The 19,920-nt window shown below is 47.4% G+C and overlaps 1 protein-coding gene across 6 annotated transcripts in view; it reads right to left on the reverse strand.

The window, feature by feature from the left end:
- The window catches only part of LOC136568552 (protein FAM219A-like), a 279,252-nt gene that overhangs the window by 6,012 nt on the left and 253,320 nt on the right, over window positions 1–19,920 (reverse strand). For 5 of the 6 annotated variants that reach the window (XM_066568570.1, XM_066568568.1, XM_066568572.1 and 2 more), the window contains 2 exons: window positions 2,036–2,116; window positions 1,607–1,661 (listed from right to left, as the gene is read on the reverse strand). In XM_066568570.1, the coding sequence (XP_066424667.1) occupies window positions 1,607–1,661; window positions 2,036–2,116 (136 nt within the window). The remainder of the gene's footprint in view (window positions 1–1,606; window positions 1,662–2,035; window positions 2,117–19,920) is intronic. The other variant, XM_066568571.1, reaches the window with a different exon arrangement.

Raw genomic sequence — 19,920 nt, forward strand, 5'->3', positions numbered from 1 at the left:
CCGCAGTTCCACCTACAGCCGCGGAGCTTCTGATACATCTCGTCCACCACCCCGGGATTTTTGCTCATTCCTGCCATTCCAGCTTGCTGCTTCCAAGAGTCCTGCTGGGGCACTGCGATCAGATGCCCCTGGGGTGTTTGTAAAGCAAGCCTTTCTTCCATGCCTTCTCATCTCGGTCAAGTCTGCCATTATCGCATGCTCCCCAAACTCGTGCCACAGCACCCCCTGCAGCCGTGGGGGAATCATCGCACCTGCCCTGCCCACCAAGAGCCACTAGCGCCCCTGCCGGCTGTGACCATCACTACACCACAGGGGAAAGAGCCTGCGGCTGGGAAGGCTGTTACTGGGTTTCTGGTTCTGTTTGTTGTTAATGCCATAGTTATTGTTGTTTGTTTGCCTTGTTATAAATACTAGTAAAGAACTGTTTTTCCTATTCCCATATCTTTGCCTGAGAGCCCCTTAATTCCAAAATTATAATAATTCAGAAGGAAGGGTGTTATATTTTCCATTCCAAGGGAGGCTCCTGCCTTCCTTAGCAGAAACCTGTCTTTCAAACCAAGACACCTGCCTTCTATTTTTTAAACGTCTTCCAGAATAGGAATATCTAGAGTAGCAAACTGATACAGTATTTTAATCTGGAATAATCTTTCCATAAAGATTAATCCCCATTTAAAGTAATGTAATAATAATGATAATAAACTGACTGGCAGCTGGGCAGTCCCTCCTTTCAGTCTGGGGCACTGTAGCAGTTGAAAGGTGGTAAAGCTTCTTGACTTTTTGTAATCTCAAATTCAAGTGCTGTCTAGCCAGATCTGGGTGAACAACACTTCATCAGGGCCCAGAGATGGTCCAGATCAGCTGATCTGGTCCCTGCTCTTGGACATTTCTCTGCATTTCAGAGGTATTTTGCCAAGGAAGGGATACAAATGGGAAGAGTTCCCAGTGGCTTGTGTGCATAATGGCTGTTCCACATCTTGGATGTAAAATCAGATCCTGCAGAAGCAGTACCTGGAGCCTGAACAACTAATTCACAAGAGACCTTGGGAATATATTCAGAAACAATGCAAAGGGATTAATAAGCCAGAGCTTCCCTGCCTTTTCTATTTGAAAGTGCAGAAGTTCATATCTGCAAGTCCTCCCTAGAATTTCTGGTGCTCCAAATAAACATGCACTGGGTGACTCTGACTCCCACAAGAACTGGAAATCACAGCACACCCTCAGATCCTTTATTCGTGTCCTTGACATGCATACAGTTTCTTATCTGCTGTGACAGAAAAGTTGATGCATTTGCACCACATGGGCCAACACTGCACGACTGAGCAAAACTGGGAAAAGCTTGAGTGAATCCAAAGGTATCTGTGATAACAGCCGATGGGCAGATCTGTGTCTGTGCCATGGAAGTGTAGGGATGGAGCCAACTGGATCGCCAGGAAAGACAGAAATATGACACAGTTTCTGCCATGGCCCCTTCCAGGCTCATAGAGTCTACATCACTGGTAAATTCCTTGTGGAGCTGTTTCTGGCAGCACAAGGCCATTCTAAGTTGTTTCTGGCTGTTCAACTATTAGCATTCATGGCAAAGATGGCAGGAAAGAATGTAACTCACCTCAGCTAATGAGTATCCTGAGGAGGAATATCTGGACATGTCAAAGTCATCATCACTGCAGGGAATGACAAGATGCAGCAAAGAAGGAAACAACAGTTAGAGAGACCTGTATTCCCTGGTTAGCCCTATCTTTCTTGTGTCATGAAGCTGTACTTCATCCACAGAGGAATTACATCAAGGGAGTCTGGAGACCAACTTTCATCTGTAACCCAGAGACCTTTCCATCAAAGTATTCTTTACTCATGTCTCTTCCTACTTGTTTACACACACAGACTTGTTACAGCATGTGCTGAAGGGCACAGCAAGGAAGAGTGCAAGTGTCCCACAGGAGCAGTTTCAGCAGAAATTCGCTTCATTGCTGCACTATAGCATGAAAACTTGCTTGCACTGTAATATATATACATAAAATCTTATTAACCCTTTGCATACCTGTCTGTATCCAGGGCTACCAGTGGCTTTTCATCTGGACTCTGATCTAATGACGAATAGCCTTTATTGGGAATGATGAGCCTGAAATAATTAAATGTTGCCCGTTAACCATACAGTAAAGCTCAGTACCACACATAGTTTAGAGCAAAGCCATATATTTTGCTTTCTCTGTTTCACTTATGTTTTGGGGAGGGCTCATAAGGTGTATCCCAGAATAATTTGTACCAGAAGTTGTCACAGTTCCCCCTCGTTGTCGTCCCCCCCCCCCCCCCCCCTTTGTGGTTTGGGGGATATCGTGAGATATGTAAGCTTAACCAGGACCCTGCAGGGGGGATGGGGGCAGGGCTAGGTTGTCTCTTCCCTTCTGGTTCAGGGATCAAGGAGAGTGCCCACGTGGGTGGTGGAGTGTGTGTATCTGGCCAGGGGTACTACTACATTGTAACTTGGTACTAGGATTGGATCTGCCTGCCTTCACCACTCTTGCCTGCTGCCAGGGGTGGTACCTAAACTGATTACTGCCTGTGAGTTTACAAAAAGAACAATTTCCTCTCTTCCCCTTCACCCAAACCTCCATCACCACATGATGGAGGTTGCCGAGCTCACATTGGAATGCTTCCTGAAGCCAGGCGGAATCATCACACCTTCCCTGCCTCACCAGAGACTGCTAGCACCCTCTGCTGGCTGCAAGGTAGTCACTGCAGCTGTTGTCTCACCATAGCCACCAGCACCCCCTGCCAGTTGTGGTCATAACTACACCAAAGGGGAAAGTGGTGCTTAATGTGTGGGAAAACTTTTGTTATTGGGGTTTTTTTGTTGTTTGTTCTGTTCTTATATACATATATATTTTCTGGTAAAGAACGTCTATTCCTTTTCCCATATTTTTGCCTGGAAGCCCTGTCATTTCAAAGTTATAATAATTTGGAGGGAGGGGGGATCATGTTTCCATTCTAGGAAGGTTCCTGCCTTCCTTAGCAGACATCTGGTTTTTTTAAATCAAGACAACTTCCTTGCAAGTCCTCCCTTATCAGTGAAGACATTTAAATGGATGCAATTCAGAGGAAGCAGGCTGTGTGTCTGGGTAGTTCAGAGCAGTTTCACAGGGATGAACACTGGACATGCACTGAGAACACACTCCTCCCTGGAAGAAAAAACAGTTGGGACACTCCACACTTCATTCTGGTAAACCTGATCACTAGCATTGCTTGTTGTATCAAATTGCTCATTTTTTCCTCTAGAAATTCTTTTTTTCCCTCTAGCAATGAGTACATGACACTAGCAATAAATAAATGTGAGAAGGAAGCTGGGGAAATACAGAGGCTTGGTGCTCCTACTATTCTATTGAAAATCAAAGATTCAATCTTTCCTGCATGAGCTCCTACACAGACCTCCACAATACAACACTTTTGAGGTCTCACTCCTAAATTTAGTAATATGAGGAATATGAGCTGGTGGGTGCAGCACAAAAGTTCAGTCAGACTAGCTCTTTTAAAATTCTATTATTTTATAGACCTTTACTTCACCAGAAGTATAACAAAGGCCGATGATGACTCTGCACCTTTAATTACTTATTAGATTTTATGTGTTGAAAAACAGGCTTCAGAGCTGTTGTAATAAGGAAAATACATTAATTCAATGCTACCTACTTCACAACAGTTCTTTCATGCACAAAACTGAACATGAGTAAACAAAACATCAAGGAATCTAAGAGAAGAGCCCTTTGTGGTGCTATTTAATCAAATTTAAAAAATCACTACATCTTTTTCTTGAGAAATGTCTTCATTCATAATAATACAGAACGTCAATTTTTCTGCAACAGACAAAAATTGTAATGGTGTCTTTGCCCTCAATCAAAATCTTTCTTTTGCATCCTGATTGTTTTTATGCTTGCTTTCCATTGTCCTTGGAAAAAAGCCAGATTGTAGTCAGAGCTGCTTTCATCTGCATGTGTCCTAGTATGAGATTCTTGTCTTGGTGGTTTTAATCACTTAATGTGAAATACGTTATGACAAAATCTGATTTTAGGTTATCCTCAGAGCAGGCTACAATATCTGTCTGTGCAGAAGTGGTGCAGATGGTGGTGTGGACTCTGCCTGTGTTACCAGATGATAAACGGCCTCTACCTGGTGAGCTAATACACTGCTTGTTCTCCAAAACTACTGGCCAATGGAAACCGCACAAGGCCCATTGTGTAAGAAGGAGAACTGGAAGTTCACCAGCCTCAGTGTCCTGCCACCTCAGCCAGGTCACCTGGAACATTGGGGTCTACTACCACCAAGGACCTCCAGAGAGACTCACAGGACAGAAGAACACATATGTAAAGGGGAGGGGAAATATGTCAATGATTTCAGGGAAATGATTATCATGTGTATGTTTAGTCCAGGACAATCAATGAATATGTATGCAAAATACAGTATATAAACAGAAACTGTCCTGTACTCAGCATGCATGACTTTGGGAGGAGCTATCCCCCCATGTATCCAGCCAAATAAAGAATGCCTGCTTCTTAATGCTACACTGATGTTAAGAAGTTTTTTATTTTTTACCAAATTTTTGGTAACAGTTTTGGCAACCCAGGTGGAACATACTCCTGAATTTCAACGGATCCAAGGGATCACAGGACCTCCAGCCAGCACTGAGGGATTCTCAGGGAGAACCTTCGATCCCTAGTCTGAAGGAAATTGGAGCAAGACCCCTGGTAAGACAAAGGTATTCTTTACTTTAAAGGTGTTAACTTGCCTGTAAGGTGCAGCCAAAGCTTTGCAGGGTTGGATTTAAAGGTACCTAAGGTGGGAAAAGGGAAGGTTTAGAGTCCCTTCAAAAAGGGAAAGGTTAGAGTCCCTTCTAAGGAGCTCCTAAACAGTAATTGCTTATAATGGGAAACAAAACCTCGAAAGGGGTGTCACAGGTGTCACCGCTGGGATGCATCTTGAAACATTGGAAACAAATTGGGGGTGATCTCCTCACATGAAAAACTTACAGAACTTTGTAATCAGTTGTGGCTGCTTTACACTCTGTAAGATCAAGAGAAGTGGCCTAAGGATGGAACCTTACAGTATAACACCATATTGCAATTAATGCTGTTTTGTAGAAGGGAAAATAACTGGGATAAAGTTCCTTATGTTGACTTGTTTTTCACTGTAAGAAATCATCCGGAGTGGCAATAGGAATGCTGGAGGATCCCACAAGATCCATTAATTTTAGCACTTGAAAAGGAAAAGAAAGGCAAAGGGTTTCAAAGAGGTGTTGTTCTGCATTCAGCATAGGGCAGAGGTGCTTAAAGTGTGGAAGAGAGGACGAGGATGATTTACAGCTGATGGTTGCTCTGCGGCAAAGAGCGGGTGGGGTGAATGATGAATTTCTGGGGAACATGGCTAGACGCATATGTAGGTCATGGGAGAGTGGACTGGAAATGGAGACAAGGCTTTAGGGGATCATTTAGAAATCAACTAGCAAAAGAATTAGAACAATGGAGGAAAAATAACACTGGATGAGAAGTTTTACAGTATGTGGATGACATTCTGCTGGCAGCAGAGACCCAAAAACAATGCCTACAAATGACCATGAGTGTATTGAACTTTCTGGGACAGAATGGTTACAGAGTAACTAAAAGAAAAGCTCAAATAGGAAAAACAACTGTGAACTATTTGGGCTTTGAGATCACTCAAGGGCAGAGAATTCTTGACCTTGACAGAAAGGAAGCAATCTGCCAAACTCCAGAACCGCAGAATATCTGAGAATTACCAGGCTTTCTGGGAGTGGTCAGGTGGTGCTGGTTGTGGATATTAAACTATGGACTTTTAGTGAAGCCCCTCTATGAAGCCCTAAAAAAAACAAAGGAAGGACAATTGGTGTGGACTCCTGAGTGCCAAACTGCCTTCTGAGAACTGAAGAAGGCATTAATGACAGCACCAGCTTCCTGACTAAACCAAGCCCTTTGAACTGTTTGTGCATGAGAGGCAGCATTTAGCCCTGGGAGTCCTAAAGGAAAAGCTGGGAACCTGGAGGAAACCTGTGGGCTATTTCTCCAAACAGCTGGACAACGTGAGCAAAGGATGGCCAGGATGCTTGTGAGCAGTTGCTGCAAACTTTTTACTGATCCAAGAGGCCAGGAAGCTCATGACTGGACAGCACATAACTGTTTTTGTCCCTTGTAATATATGTGAGAAATAATTCATGCTATAAAAGAATGTATTTTATAAAGATTATGAAATCCAAACGAGTCTCTGACCACAAGCAGCCTGAGAGGTGGATGTCTATTCAAACTCCAAAATTCCTGGAGTCGGCCAGATAACGATCGGCATTTAGCTCAAGAATAGACACACCCAGCGCAATGATCACTGTTACCCCGAGTCATTGGAAACTGCCTAAGAGCAATCATCGCCCTGTGGATAACATCGATCAAGATAGCTGAAGTAGCCAGAAAGATACATGTGAATACGCAACTTCCCGGGATTCAATCAATACTGGCTATCAACCAGGAGACGGCAATTGTCCAGCTCTGCACAGTGAAAGAACCAACTATGAATGTGAAGAGTTACAAAAGAAACTGTGACTCCTTCTCCTCAGGCACAATAAACTGTATAAAACATCTCTGCTAGAAGTGACTCTCGTGAACAGGGAGGGATTCGATGCGATAGAGGTCAGATCCAGGTTCACCCAGCACCAATCCCGGGCTCGACACTGTCTCTTTGGCTGTGGTGGTTTTGAGGACCGTATTTTGGTCGGGGAAAAAAATAAATAAATCTTTTTGCATTTTTTTGATAATTTGGCTTTTGATTGATCATTTATAACAATTCTGGTGACCCCGACATGATTTGAATTTGGGGTTCGGGGACCCCTCTCCAGTCAGGAGGCGCCCCGCTGATTTCAGTGGCCTGACAGGATTGGGAGTTCGCGAAACCAATCAAACACCGAACCGAAGCCAGAACTACAGCCAAAGAGGGATAAAACGGGCCTAGAGCTCTCAGAAACTTAAAACGATCCAAAGAGGGATCTCCAAGGCCACGATGCTTTTTTTTTCACTCGGAAAATTGGCGTGCACGAAGAATCCACGCGGGAAAGGAACCATGAGTACCGTGTGGTTGAGTGGGGTGTGATTGAGCGTGTGTGTGAGACGTGATTCTATCACGAAGTGAGTGTGGACCCCACGATCGCAGTTCCAATCTCCTGTGAGGGAAGTGGTCGGTCACGGGGGAAGAGACTGTTTTTTCTTGTCACACGAGGGACCTGGGACTCATAGGGAGTTCAGGGGATCGATCACGGTTGGGTCAGGAGGGGAAAAAACGTTCCCAAAATATTGTGGGAGACGGTCCACCTTCTGATCTGGAGAATCAGGTAAGAGAGCTCCATACCAGTCAAAAGACCTGCGGAACGGTTCTCTGCGTGGCTGAGTAGACTGGTAGTGTTTCACAGACTTAGGAAATTGACATCAGACAGAGCCTTGGGACTTGTGTCAAGAATCCCAGCCAAAGGACACAAGGTGAGAAAATTAGCAAACGGGTTTTTTGGGAAAATGGCATTGAGAAAGAGTAAGTGCCAGGAAAGGCCCTAGGAAAAACCTCCCCAAGATCCCAAGAAGGTTCTGCCTGAAATTCCAAGGGGAAGCCCGTTGGGATGGATGTTAGAACACTAGGACGACAGCCACAGGAGGGTGGGAAAGTCCAAGGAAAAGATGATACATTTTTGATGGAAAAATGGGGGGGAAAGGAGATTGCAAAATATGTGGTTTGGCCGGTGTTCGTCACTTTTGAGATATGGACATGCAAATCCCTGTACGGCCACATAGTTGATCACTGCCCATCCTAGGGTGACGTTATGATGCTTGTATCCCCATTTGTGTGTGCTGTTTATGCTGGATATTATGTTCTGTGCCTTCAAGACTGGCTCTGAAGAGTGAAAGTTTTGTTTGGGTTTCTTATCAGCTGGTCCCCCACGGCTGGTGGGATACAGAGACGGGGCAGTACATAGTGCTGCTTTTGCTTTTTTGCTTTTGCTTTTTGCTTTGCTCTTGCTCTTGCTTCTTCTTTGCTTCTGCTTGCTCTTGCTTCTGCTCATTAGATAGTTTAGCTAAACAGTCCAAATTTCTTCCTTGACTGTTTCTCTGTTCCTTTTTTTGGACCTACTTGAACCCGCTCCAGACTGGGACCTGGGAACACCAAGAGTTTGCACCCTATGTCTGCAGCAGCTGCCCCAGTGCCGGAGGGACTGATAACAGAGCGAACACCCCCAAGAGAGACTTTCTGAATTTGTCATCTTTTTTCAGAGTGGTGAAAGTGGTGTCATCTGGTATTGTTCATTTTGTGAGCTGGGGGGTGCTGTGCCTGTTAAATTAACAGGTTCTTTCCACTTCTCTCCGAGGAATTCTTCCCGAACCAGTTGGGGGGAGGAGCCGTGTGGGTTTGCTTTCTGGAGGGCCCCCCCTTTGGAGATTCTCTCCCAAATTTGCCTTAAACCAGGACAGAGGAAATTGAGTACACTGAGATGTGGAAATATGCTTGTTCGGGGTTATACCTGATCAGAGCTCTCAGATGCTCAGCAAACCGGGGCAAGGAGTGGGAACTGCTGGAAAACCTTTCACCTCCCTACCTTGTCCCTCCACCCCAGCCCACACCAGCCCAGGTACCTCCAGTGCCTGTGTTGCCTCCCGAGGCATCGATCCTGCAGGGACAGGCTTCAGCGTTGCCGCTCCCACCGGAGCTGGCCGCGGCACCTTCTCTCCCACGTGGACAGGCAACGGCGCCTCCACTCCCATGCAAGCAGCCCCAGCCACCGACCCTTCCCAAGACTGAGGAGAAACAGGTATTTTCCCCAAAGAAAGCAAACTCTCCTCCGGCCCATCAAATGAGGCGGAGAACGAGGAGGGCAACCACTGGAGACAGTGATGACGAGGAGGAAAAGCCCCGTCTCTTCCCTTTACGGGAAGTACTGATGGCTCTGGGAATTATTGGCTTCGTACATGCGCCGATCAACACCGGGGACGTGAGGGCTTTCAAGAAAGAGATGGGGAAACTGATGGACGATCCTTTGGGTGTGGCAGAAAGACTAGATGAATTTCTAGGAAGCAGCACCTACACGTACGAGGATCTCAATGCGATCCTGAGGTCGCTGTTCAACAACGAGGAGAGAGAAATGATCAGACAAGCCGCAGTCAGGGATTGGGAGAACAGGAATCCCCAGGGGGAGCGAGGAGATCAGAGGTGGCCGGACCAAAAGCCATCTTGGAATGCCCAGACTGAGGAAGGGAGGCAGAAAATGATAAATTTGAGAAATATGATAATACAAGGTATCAGGGAGGCTGTGCCAAAGGGACAAAATATGAGTAAAGTACTCAGGGAATGTCAGGGAAAGGACGAAACCCCCACGGAATGGCTGGAAAGGCTCTGAAAGAGCCTGAGAATGTATTCCGGGATGGACCTCGATTCAAGGATTGGGGCGGTTTTGCTGAGAACCCAATTTGTGGTGAAATCATGGGAAGACATAAGGAAGAAATTGGAAAAGATAGATGGATGGCAAGACAGGGAACTGCAGGAATTGCTCCAGGAAGCCCAGAAGACCTACATGAGAAGAAACGAAGAAAAGCAAAAGATTCAGGTAAAAGTGCTAGTGGCTGCAGTGAGGGAAGCACAGAAACAGGAACAGATCAGAGACTCAGCAAAAATGGCGCTGGCAAAGAAGCAAAATCCTTCCCAAGGAAAGGGTTCAAACAACCAGAAGAAGGACATCGAGTGCTACCACTACAAGCAAAAGGGACACATTCGGAAGAATTGTCCCAACAAGGTCAAGGATCAAACTATGTTTCAGGAAGATTAGGGGTGTCAGGGGCTTTTCAGTTTGGGGTCCGGAACACAGAGGGAGCCCTTGATAAAATTGAGAGTGGGACGCCACAGGCAGGATATTTGGTTTTTAGTAGATTCCGGGGCTGAACAGACCATGGTGCAGCAGTTACCACGAGGGTGCTCTCTGAGCGATGATGCAATGATGGCAATTGGAACAAAAGGGGAACCTTTTAAGGTTCCGATCATAAAGAATGTCGAAATAGAGACAGAAACTAAAAAGTGTATAGGAAATATGTTATTAATAAAAGATGCAGACTTTAATTTGCTGGGACGAGATTTGATGGTGGCATTAGAAATTGGTTTAGCAGTGGAAGATTCCCAGCTCAAGGTGAGATTGTATAAACTCACCACCCAGGATGAGGAGAAAATTAATCCAAAGGATTGGTATGTCCAAGGGGAGGCCGGGAGGTTGGACATAGAGCCAATACACATTGAAATTGAAAGGCCAGAAGACCCCATTCAGGTCAAACAGTACCCAATCCCCATTGAAGGGAGGAGGGGACTGAAACCAGTGATTGATGAATTGATAAAGAAAGGAACGTTGGAGCCGTGCATGTCCGGGCACAACACCCCGATTTTGGCAGTGCGAAAGATGAATGGTAGCTACAGGCTAGTGCAGGATTTAAGAGCTGTGAGTCAAAGGACTAAGACACTGTTCCCCACTGTAGTAAACCCCATAGATTTAGGAAAAGCACCATGGAGAATATGAACAATAGGAATGCTGAAACAGCAAAAGAAAATTCCTGTTTCCCTGTCCTCCGCCCTTAACCTATCTCTGTAACCCTATAAGGCAATGTCATGTTAACCCCTTACCATTGGTCAAGCTTGGATCCTTTCCAACCCTATAAAAGAAGCATACTGTACCCCATTAGGGGAGAAAGAAGAAGATCAGAGACCCTTCACAGACCTCCCCAAATAAAGCCATCTCCGTGGAACAGCCTGCACCTTCTCCTTCTCCTCTCTCTCCGTCTGCTGCAGCCTCAAGCCCAGGGCACCATTACCTAGCAAGCAAAGCTGAAATCCTAAGAGCTTGCAATCACTATAGAGCTGATAATCTCCATGCTTGCTAGATGGTAGCCCCGCGGCATTGGCATGAGCGAGCTAGCTTTGGGCACCCGGTCCCTACCCAGGGACTGAGCTCCTGAGCCCTATTGCTCTGCTTTATAATAACGCCAATAAGAGGCTCTATTACCCCACGGTCTCGAATCCTTATACCCTGCTAAATAACATCTCTCCCGAGGACACGTGGTACAGTGTGATCGATTTGAAGGATGCTTTTTGTACCTGTCCTTTAGCAGAGGACAGCAGACATTACTTTGCGTTTCAGTGGGAAGACCCAGAAACGAACAGGAAGCAGCAGCTCAGATGGATATCGTTGCCTCAGGGCTTTGTTGATTCCCCAAACCTTTTCGGGCAAGCACTCGAACAAGTGCTGAGTCACTTTGTACCAACGGAGGGAACAAAATTGATACAATATGTAGATGATTTGTTGATTGCAGGCCCAAGGGAGGAGGTTGTGAGGATGAGTACCATTGAACTTTTTGAACTTTTTAGGGGAAAAAGGATTGAAGGTGTCTAAGTCGAAGTTGCAGTTCACAGAGCCCGAGGTCAGATATTTGGGACATTGGTTAACCAAAAGGAAAAAGAAGTTGGATCCTGAAAGGGTGGCAGGGATTATTCCCCTGCCACCCCCACGGACAAAACTGGAAGTTAGGCAATTGCTGGGATTGTTGGGATATTGCCAGCAGTGGATTGAGTGATACAGCGAGAAGGTGAAGTTTTTGTATGAAAAACTCATGACAGACAGAATCAAATGGACAGAAAAGGACAAGGATGAATTTAGGGGGGGTCAAGGAAGCGCTCACAGCAGCACCAGTGCTGAGCCTCCCAGATGTGAGACGGCCATTCCAGTTGTTCGTGGATGTGAGCAATCACACAGCACATGGCGTGCTGACACAGGACTGGGCAGGGGCCAGGAAACTGGTGGGTTACTTGTCTAGGCTTTTGGACCCTGTTAGCAGGGGCTGGCCCATGTGCTTGCAAGCGATTGTAGCTGTAGCACTGTTGGTGGAGGAAGCCAAGAAAGTAACTTTCGGAGCACCTTTGGTAGTATTTGCACCACACAATATGCGGGGCATACTACAGCAGAAGGCAGATAAATGGCTCACGCGTGCTAGATTGCTGAAGTATGAGGCCATTTTGATTCACTCACAGGATTTGGAATTGCGGACAACAACCGCGCAAAACCCAGCTCAGTTCTTGTTTGGGGAAGCTTCAGAGGAACTCGTCCACGATTGTGTGGAAGCGGTCAAATTGCAGACAAAGATAAGAGCGGATTTGGAAGAGGAGGAATTTGAGGTAGGGGAAAAATGTTTTTTAGATGGCTCAAGCAGAGTGATCGAAGGGAAAAGGAAATCAGGATATGCAGTCGTGGATGGGCGAACAGGGAAAGTGATAGAAGCAGGCCCCCTGAACGCGGGTTGGTCTGAGAGCCTTGAAAGGACTGAAGGGAAAGAAGGGAACAATTCTTACAGACTCTAGGTATGCCTTTGGGGTGGTTCATACCTTTGGGAAAATTTGGGAAGAAAGGGGGTTGATCAACACACGGGGACGGGGACTGATGCACGGGGAATTGATCCGGCAAATTCTGGAAGCAATAAGGAAGCCAGAGGAAATTTCGGTTGTCCATGTGAAGGGACATCAGGCAGGGATGCAGTTCTGGACCTGGGGAAACAACTTGGCAGACCAGGAGGCCAAGACCACGGCACTGATGACAGTAAGTACCCCGGAGATCGAAGGGATCAAGGTCCCCGACGACCCTCCTCAACCGTCCCCAAAGGAGATTGAAAGTTTTAGGAAGACTGGGGGAAAATTGGAAGAAGGTAAGTGGAAACTACCGGATGGGAGAGAATTAGTCTCTAAAGGTTTTACCGGGAGAATTTTGAGGAGACTGCACCAGCGAACACATTGGGGGGCTCAGGCCCTGGCTGAACAGTTTTTGAAATTTTTTGGGTGCAGAGGAATCTATGAACTGGCCAAACAAGAGGTACAGGGATGCCTGATTTGCCAGAAAATTAACAAAACTAAGGCAAGACAGGCAATTTTGGGGAGTCGCCCCATTGTGTACCGACCTTTTGAAAGAATTCAAGTCGATTTTACTGAATTGCCCAAGGTGGGAAGGTTCAAATTTGTGCTTGTAATAGTAGACAAATTGACCCATGGGGTAGAAGCTTTCCCCAGTCCAAGGGCAACGGCTCAGACAGTGTCCAGGAAATTGCTGGAAGAAATTGTGCCCCAATATGGGGTGGTGAATTACATAGATCAAGGGACTCATTTTACTTTGGAGTTTATTAAGCAGATGGCAAAGGCACTGGGCATTAGATGGGAATACCACACCCCATGGCATCCCCAGAGCTTGGGACAGGTTGAAAGGATGAATCAGACTTTGAAGGCGCAGTTGTATAAATTAATTTTAGAAACCCGGATGTCCTGGCTGAAATGCCTCCCTCTTGCCTTGCTTAATATCAGGACAATGCCTCATTCAGAGACAGGGCTCTCACCCTTCGAATATATATATTGGATGCCATATAAGCACGGGATGCCAGTGGGACACCCCAGATTGGAGGACAGCCAAATTCAAACATATTTGGTAGCTGTCAAGGTTTAGGGCAAATTTGGAGGAGAATTTCTAAATTAGGGCTCCTCCAGTAAGCAAACCCACACAGCCCCTCCCCCCAACCGGTTCGGGAAGGATTCCTCGGAGAGGAGTGGAAAGAACCTGTTTATTTAACAGGCACAGCACCCCCCAGCACACAAAATGAACAATACCAGATGACACCGCTCTGAAACAGATGACAAATTCAGAAAGTCTCTCTGGGGGTAGTCACTGTGTTCTCAGTCCCTCCGGCGCCGGGGCTGCTGCTGCAGGCCAGAAGGTGCAGGATCTTGGTGTTTCTCAGGTCCCAGTCCGGAGCAGGTTCGAAATGATCAGAAAAAGGAAAGGAGAAACCGTCCAGGAAGAAATTGGACAGTCTAGCTGAACTAGCTAAAAGCCAAAACCAAAAAAAAACTGCAGTCTCTGTGTCCCGCCAGGCTGATAAGAAAACCAAAACAAAACTTTCCCTCTTCAGAGCCGGTCTTAAAGGTACAGAACATAATATCCAACATTAACAGAACACATGAATGGGGATACAAGCATCCTAACGTCACCCTAGGACATTCCACCCCTTATCCCCATATCATCAACATACTACCACACATATCATTCTCACCCCACAATCAGATCTCCCTGTGGTACACATCGTGTTGTTCCATCTCTTTGCATTATCCACCATGTGCAACCTGGTCCCTGAGCAAAGACAACCCCACGAATGGGTTTGTCTGTACTCGAGGCAGGATTGACCCACACATTCTTCCCTAACAAACCTCTGACACGTACCACTGGGACTTTATCTCCATCTGTTACATTCAGGGACTCAGACTGGGCAGGACCTGCTCGGTTGGTGGAACCTCGAGTGTTAACTAACCAGGTGGCCTTTGCTAAATGCTGCTCCCAATTTTTGAAAGATCCCCCACCCAAAGCTTTCAGCTGGGTTTTTAGTAGTCCATTGTACCTCTCCACTTTGCCTGCAGCTGGTGCATGGTAGGGGATATGGTACACCCACTCAATGCCATGTTCGCTAGCCCAGGTGTTGATAAGGCTGTTCTTGAAATGAGTCCCATTGTCTGACTCAATCCTCTCAGGGGTACCATGTCTCCACAGGATTTGCTTTTCCAGGCCCAGGATGGTGTTCCGGGCAGTAGCATGAGACACAGGGTAGGTTTCCAACCATCCAGTGGTGGCTTCCACCATGGTCAGCACGTAGCGCTTGCCCTGGCGTGTCTGGGGCAGTGTGATGTAGTCAATCTGCCAGGCCTCCCCATACTTGTACTTGGACCACCGCCCGCCATACCATAGGGGCTTCACCCGCTTGGCCTGCTTGATGGCAGCACACGTCTCACAGTCATGGATAACCTGTGAAATACTGTCCATGGTTAGATCCACCCCTCGGTCTCGTGCCCACTTATAGGTGGCATCTCTGCCCTGATGGCCTGAGGCATCATGGGCCCATCGAGCTAGGAATAACTCTCCCTTGTGTTCCCAATCTAGGTCTATCTTTGACACCCCTATCTTTGCTGCCTGGTCTACCTGCTCATTGTTTTGGTGCTCCTCATTGGCTCTACTCTTGGGGACATGGGCATCTACATGGCGGACTTTCACAGGTAGCCTCCCTACCCTGGTGGCAATGTCTTTCCACTCATCAGCAGCCCAAATTGGTTTTCCTCTACGCTGCCAGTTAGCCTTTTTCCACCTCTCCAGCCATCCCCACAGAGCATTGGCTACCATCCATGAATCAGTGTAGAGGTAGAGCTTTGGCCATTTCTCTCTTTCTGCAATGTCCAGGGCCAGTTGAACGGCTTTGAGTTCTGCAAGTTGACTGGATCCACCTTCTCCTTCAGTAGCTTGTGCAACCTGTCGTGTGGGGCTCCATACGGCTGCTTTCCACTTCCGGTTCATCCCTAAGATGCGACAGGAACCGTCAGTGAAAAGAGCATAGCGTGTTTCCTCTGGGGGCAGTTGGTTATATGGAGGAGCCTCTTCAGCCCGTGTCACTGGTTCTTGTTCTTCATCTGTGACACCAAAATTCTCACCTTCGGGCCAATTTGTAATTACCTCCAAAATCCCAGGGCGATTCAGTTTACCTATATGGGCGCGCTGAGTGATAAGAGCAATCCACTTGCTCCAGGTGGCACTGGTGGCATGGTGAGTGGAAGGAACCTTGCCTTTGAACATCCACCCCAGCACCGGTAGTCGGGGTGCCAGGAGGAGTTGCGCTTCTGTACCAATCACCTCTGAGGCGGCTTGGACTCCTTCATAGGCTGCCAAGATTTCCTTCTCTGTGGGAGTGTAGTTGGCCTCAGAGCCTCTGTAGCCTCGACTCCAAAATCCCAGTGGTCGACCCCGAGTCTCCCCAGGCACCTTCTGCCAAAGGCTCCAGGACAAGCCATGGTTCCTGGCTGCAGAATAGAGCATGTTCTTCACATCTGGTCCCGTCCTAACTGGGCCAAGAGCTACTGCATGAGCGATCTCCTGCTTGATCTGGACAAAGGCCTGTTGCTGCTCAGGGCCCCAGTGGAAAGTGTTCTTCTTGCGGGTGACCAGGTAAAGAGGGCTCACGATCTGACTATACTCAGGAATGTGCATCCTCCAAAAGCCTATGGCACCTAGGAAAACTTGTGTCTCTTTCTTATTGGTGGGTGGAGACATTGCTGTGATCTTGTTGATGACGTCTGTAGGAATCTGACGCCGTCCATCTTGCCACTTCACTCCCAGGAACTGAATCTCACGAGCTGGTCCCTTTACCTTGCTCTTTTTAATGGCGAAACCAGCTCCCAGGAGGATTTGGATGACTTCCTTCCCTTTCTCAAACACTTCCGCAGCTGTGTTCCCCCACACAATGATGTCATCAATATATTGCAGATGTTCTGGAGCCTCACCCCTTTCTAGTGCAGTCTGGATCAGTCCATGGCAGATGGTAGGACTGTGCTTCCACCCCTGGGGCAGTCGGTTCCAGGTATACTGCACTCCCCTCCACGTGAAAGCAAACTGAGGCCTGCATTCTGCTGCCAGAGGAATGGAGAAAAATGCATTGGCAATGTCTATAGTGGCGTACCACCTTGCTGCCTTGGACTCAAGCTCGTATTGGAGCTCTAATATGTCTGGCACGGCAGCACTCAGTGGTGGAGTCACCTCATTCAATGCGCGGTAGTCCACAGTCAATCTCCATTCTCCTTCAGATTTTCGCACAGGCCAAATGGGGCTGTTGAAGGGTGAGTGGGTCTTGCTGACCACCCCTTGGCTCTCCAGCTCTCGGATCATCTTATGGATGGGGATCACAGCATCTCGAGTAGTTCTATACTGCCGTCGATGCACTGTGGAGGTGGCAATTGGCACTCGTTGCTCTTCTCCCATCAGACATCCTACTGCAGATGGATTCTCAGACAGCCCAGGCAAGGTGTTCAATTGCTGGATGCCCTCTGTCTCTACAGCAGCTATCTCAAATGCCCACTTGAGTCCTTTTGGGTCTTTGAAATACCCACTTCGAAGGTAGTCTATGCCCAAAATACATGGGGCCTCTGGGCCAGTCACAATAGGATGTTTCTTCCACTCATTCCCAGTGAGGCTCACATCAGCTTCCACCAAAGTGAAATCCTGGGATCCCCCTGTCACTCCAGCAATAGAAACAGACTCTGTCCCCACATGTCTCGACGGAATTAATGTACATTGCGCGCCAGTATCAACCAAAGCTTTATACTCTTGTGGTTCCGATGTGCCAGGCCAACGAATCCACACAGACCAGAAAACACGATTTTCCCTGGCCTCTACCTGGCTAGAGGCAGGGCCCCTCTAAGCCTGGTTATCCTTCTTTCCCTGGGCATATGTCTTGGATGTTCCTTCAAGGGGATCAAACGTGGCATCATCAGCATCATACCTGGTGGTTCGGCTACGGGCAACTGGAGCTGCTTCCTTCCTGGTGGCTTCCTTCAATTCACGCACCCGTCGTGCCAGAACAGCAGTAGGTTTTCCATCCCACCTCCTCATATTTTCTCCACAGTCACGCAGGTAGAACCACAGCTCTGTTCGTGGGGTGTACCTTCTCTGGCCATCTGGGGAACGTCTGCCTTGGATACCAGAACCTCTGATCTGTACTGCCGAGATTTGGAGAAGGTCTTCTTTAATCTCCTCTCTGAGCTTCTTATGATTCTCCTCTATCTTATCCTCTAAGTTCTGCAGATGTGTTTCTACCGCTGCAATTCTGGCATGTGTTGGGCCATGCACAGCATCTGCATATGCTCGGAGCTTCCTTGCCATATCCAGCACAGTCTCATCCCTCTCATCCCGCTTCATTATGGCTAGGGCAGAAGCATATTCGTGTGGCCCAAGTCACACAAGTTTCCGCCACATCACAGACGTGCATGGCACCAAGTCTGGGTTCCTAGTTGTCACATCATCTGAGAAGATAATCTCTGCCACTGCCATCTCTCTCAGGCGTTGGATCCCTTGCTCTATGGTCTTCCACTGTGTCTGTTGCATATAAAGATCATCTGCACACAGGTATCTTTGTGCAACACTTTCCAAGACCCGTGCCCAGAGGCTCTGAGGGTTTGCCCCCCTCATCATTCCTTGGTCAATGACAGGATCATGTGATAGGGATCCCAAATGCCTCGCTTCTGTGCCATCCAGAATTGTAGCCTCGCCTGCAGCATCCCAGAGACGGACTAACCAACCAATTATAGATTCATCAGGTCGTCGGGTGTAATCCTTCCGTAAGCCACGAAGGTCCTTCAGGGAAAAGGACTCAATATTTTCATCTGGTCTTGCACCTGCTGCTTTGACTCCTGATTTTATGTCAGGAGGCATTGAGGTTCCTTCTGCTGCATCATCATCATCATCATCATCCACTGGTCGATTGGTCTTGTCCGTGCATTTCCCACTTCTGGTACTGGTAGCAACAGCCATTGGTTTAGCTGCTGGCTTTGAGCCTGGGCTGTTGGCTGCAGCCTGAGTGACTGGGATAGCTGATTTATCTCCCTGCCCCCCTGCCTCCGTCTGCTGTCCTACAGTCTCCAACAGAGTGCGATAAGCATATGCCAGGGCCCAGCTCACTGCAATGACCTTTCTCTCCTTAGGCTCATCCTGGTATTTCTCTTTCAGATATTTCCCCACCTCAGCTGGGTTCTGAATTTGTTTATGGGGAAAATCCCAGACTATAGGGTCGGAGAATTCCTTCAGGATGTGGCCCATTTCCTCCCATTTCCCACACCACTCAGGATGTTTCACACCTGGGTCTACTCCTGAGTCAGGGGTCTCATCAGCCCGTCTAGAAATCTCAGCCCTCATTCTGGAGAGACAGCAGACTGTATAGAAGAAGGTTACCAGATTGAATACAAGAAAGATGGTTTCTCTAACATTCAGGGGAAACTGAACATCCTTCACTACTGATGCAACCGATTCATAGGAGAAGAAGGAAAGCAAAGGCTGAAAAGCCTCATTCCCTACTGCTCCTCCTCTAACAAACTGGACGAATAACCATAACCAAGAACCATTCATATCTGGAGCAGACCCCAACATGTTTATAAACTTCTTGCAAATCATTGCCATCAAGCCCAGCAGGATAGCTATTCTGGTCACTGCCCCTCTGCTGTAAAAACTACGTATGAGGGACAATACTAGAACTATTTCAGGATAGGAAAATAAACCTAGGGACCACAGAGGTATTAAAATCTCGAAAAACCCTAGGGACCAGAAGCACATGCAAGCCTTCACCCCAACACTCATCATGAATTCAAAAAGCATGGCTATTAACTGCTTCAAACAAACAGAGTAATGGCAACCAAAATACCCTCAAAACAGGGTTTTTCCACTCACACTCTCGAGCCCAGCGTTGGGCGCCAAAATTTGTTGAGGTTTAGGGCAAATTTGGAGGAGAATTTCTAAATTAGGGCTCCTCCAGTAAGCAAACCCACACAGCCCCTCCCCCCAACCGGTTCGGGAAGGATTCCTCGGAGAGGAGTGGAAAGAACCTGTTTATTTAACAGGCACAGCACCCCCCAGCACACAAAATGAACAATACCAGATGACACCGCTCTGAAACAGATGACAAATTCAGAAAGTCTCTCTGGGGGTAGTCACTGTGTTCTCAGTCCCTCCGGCGCCGGGGCTGCTGCTGCAGGCCAGAAGGTGCAGGATCTTGGTGTTTCTCAGGTCCCAGTCCGGAGCAGGTTCGAAATGATCAGAAAAAGGAAAGGAGAAACCGTCCAGGAAGAAATTGGACAGTCTAGCTGAACTAGCTAAAAGCCAAAACCAAAAAAAAACTGCAGTCTCTGTGTCCCGCCAGGCTGATAAGAAAACCAAAACAAAACTTTCCCTCTTCAGAGCCGGTCTTAAAGGTACAGAACATAATATCCAACATTAACAGAACACATGAATGGGGATACAAGCATCCTAAC

Source organism: Molothrus aeneus, chromosome W, assembly GCF_037042795.1.
Source record: "Molothrus aeneus isolate 106 chromosome W, BPBGC_Maene_1.0, whole genome shotgun sequence".
NCBI classification, from domain to species: Eukaryota; Metazoa; Chordata; class Aves; order Passeriformes; family Icteridae; genus Molothrus; species Molothrus aeneus.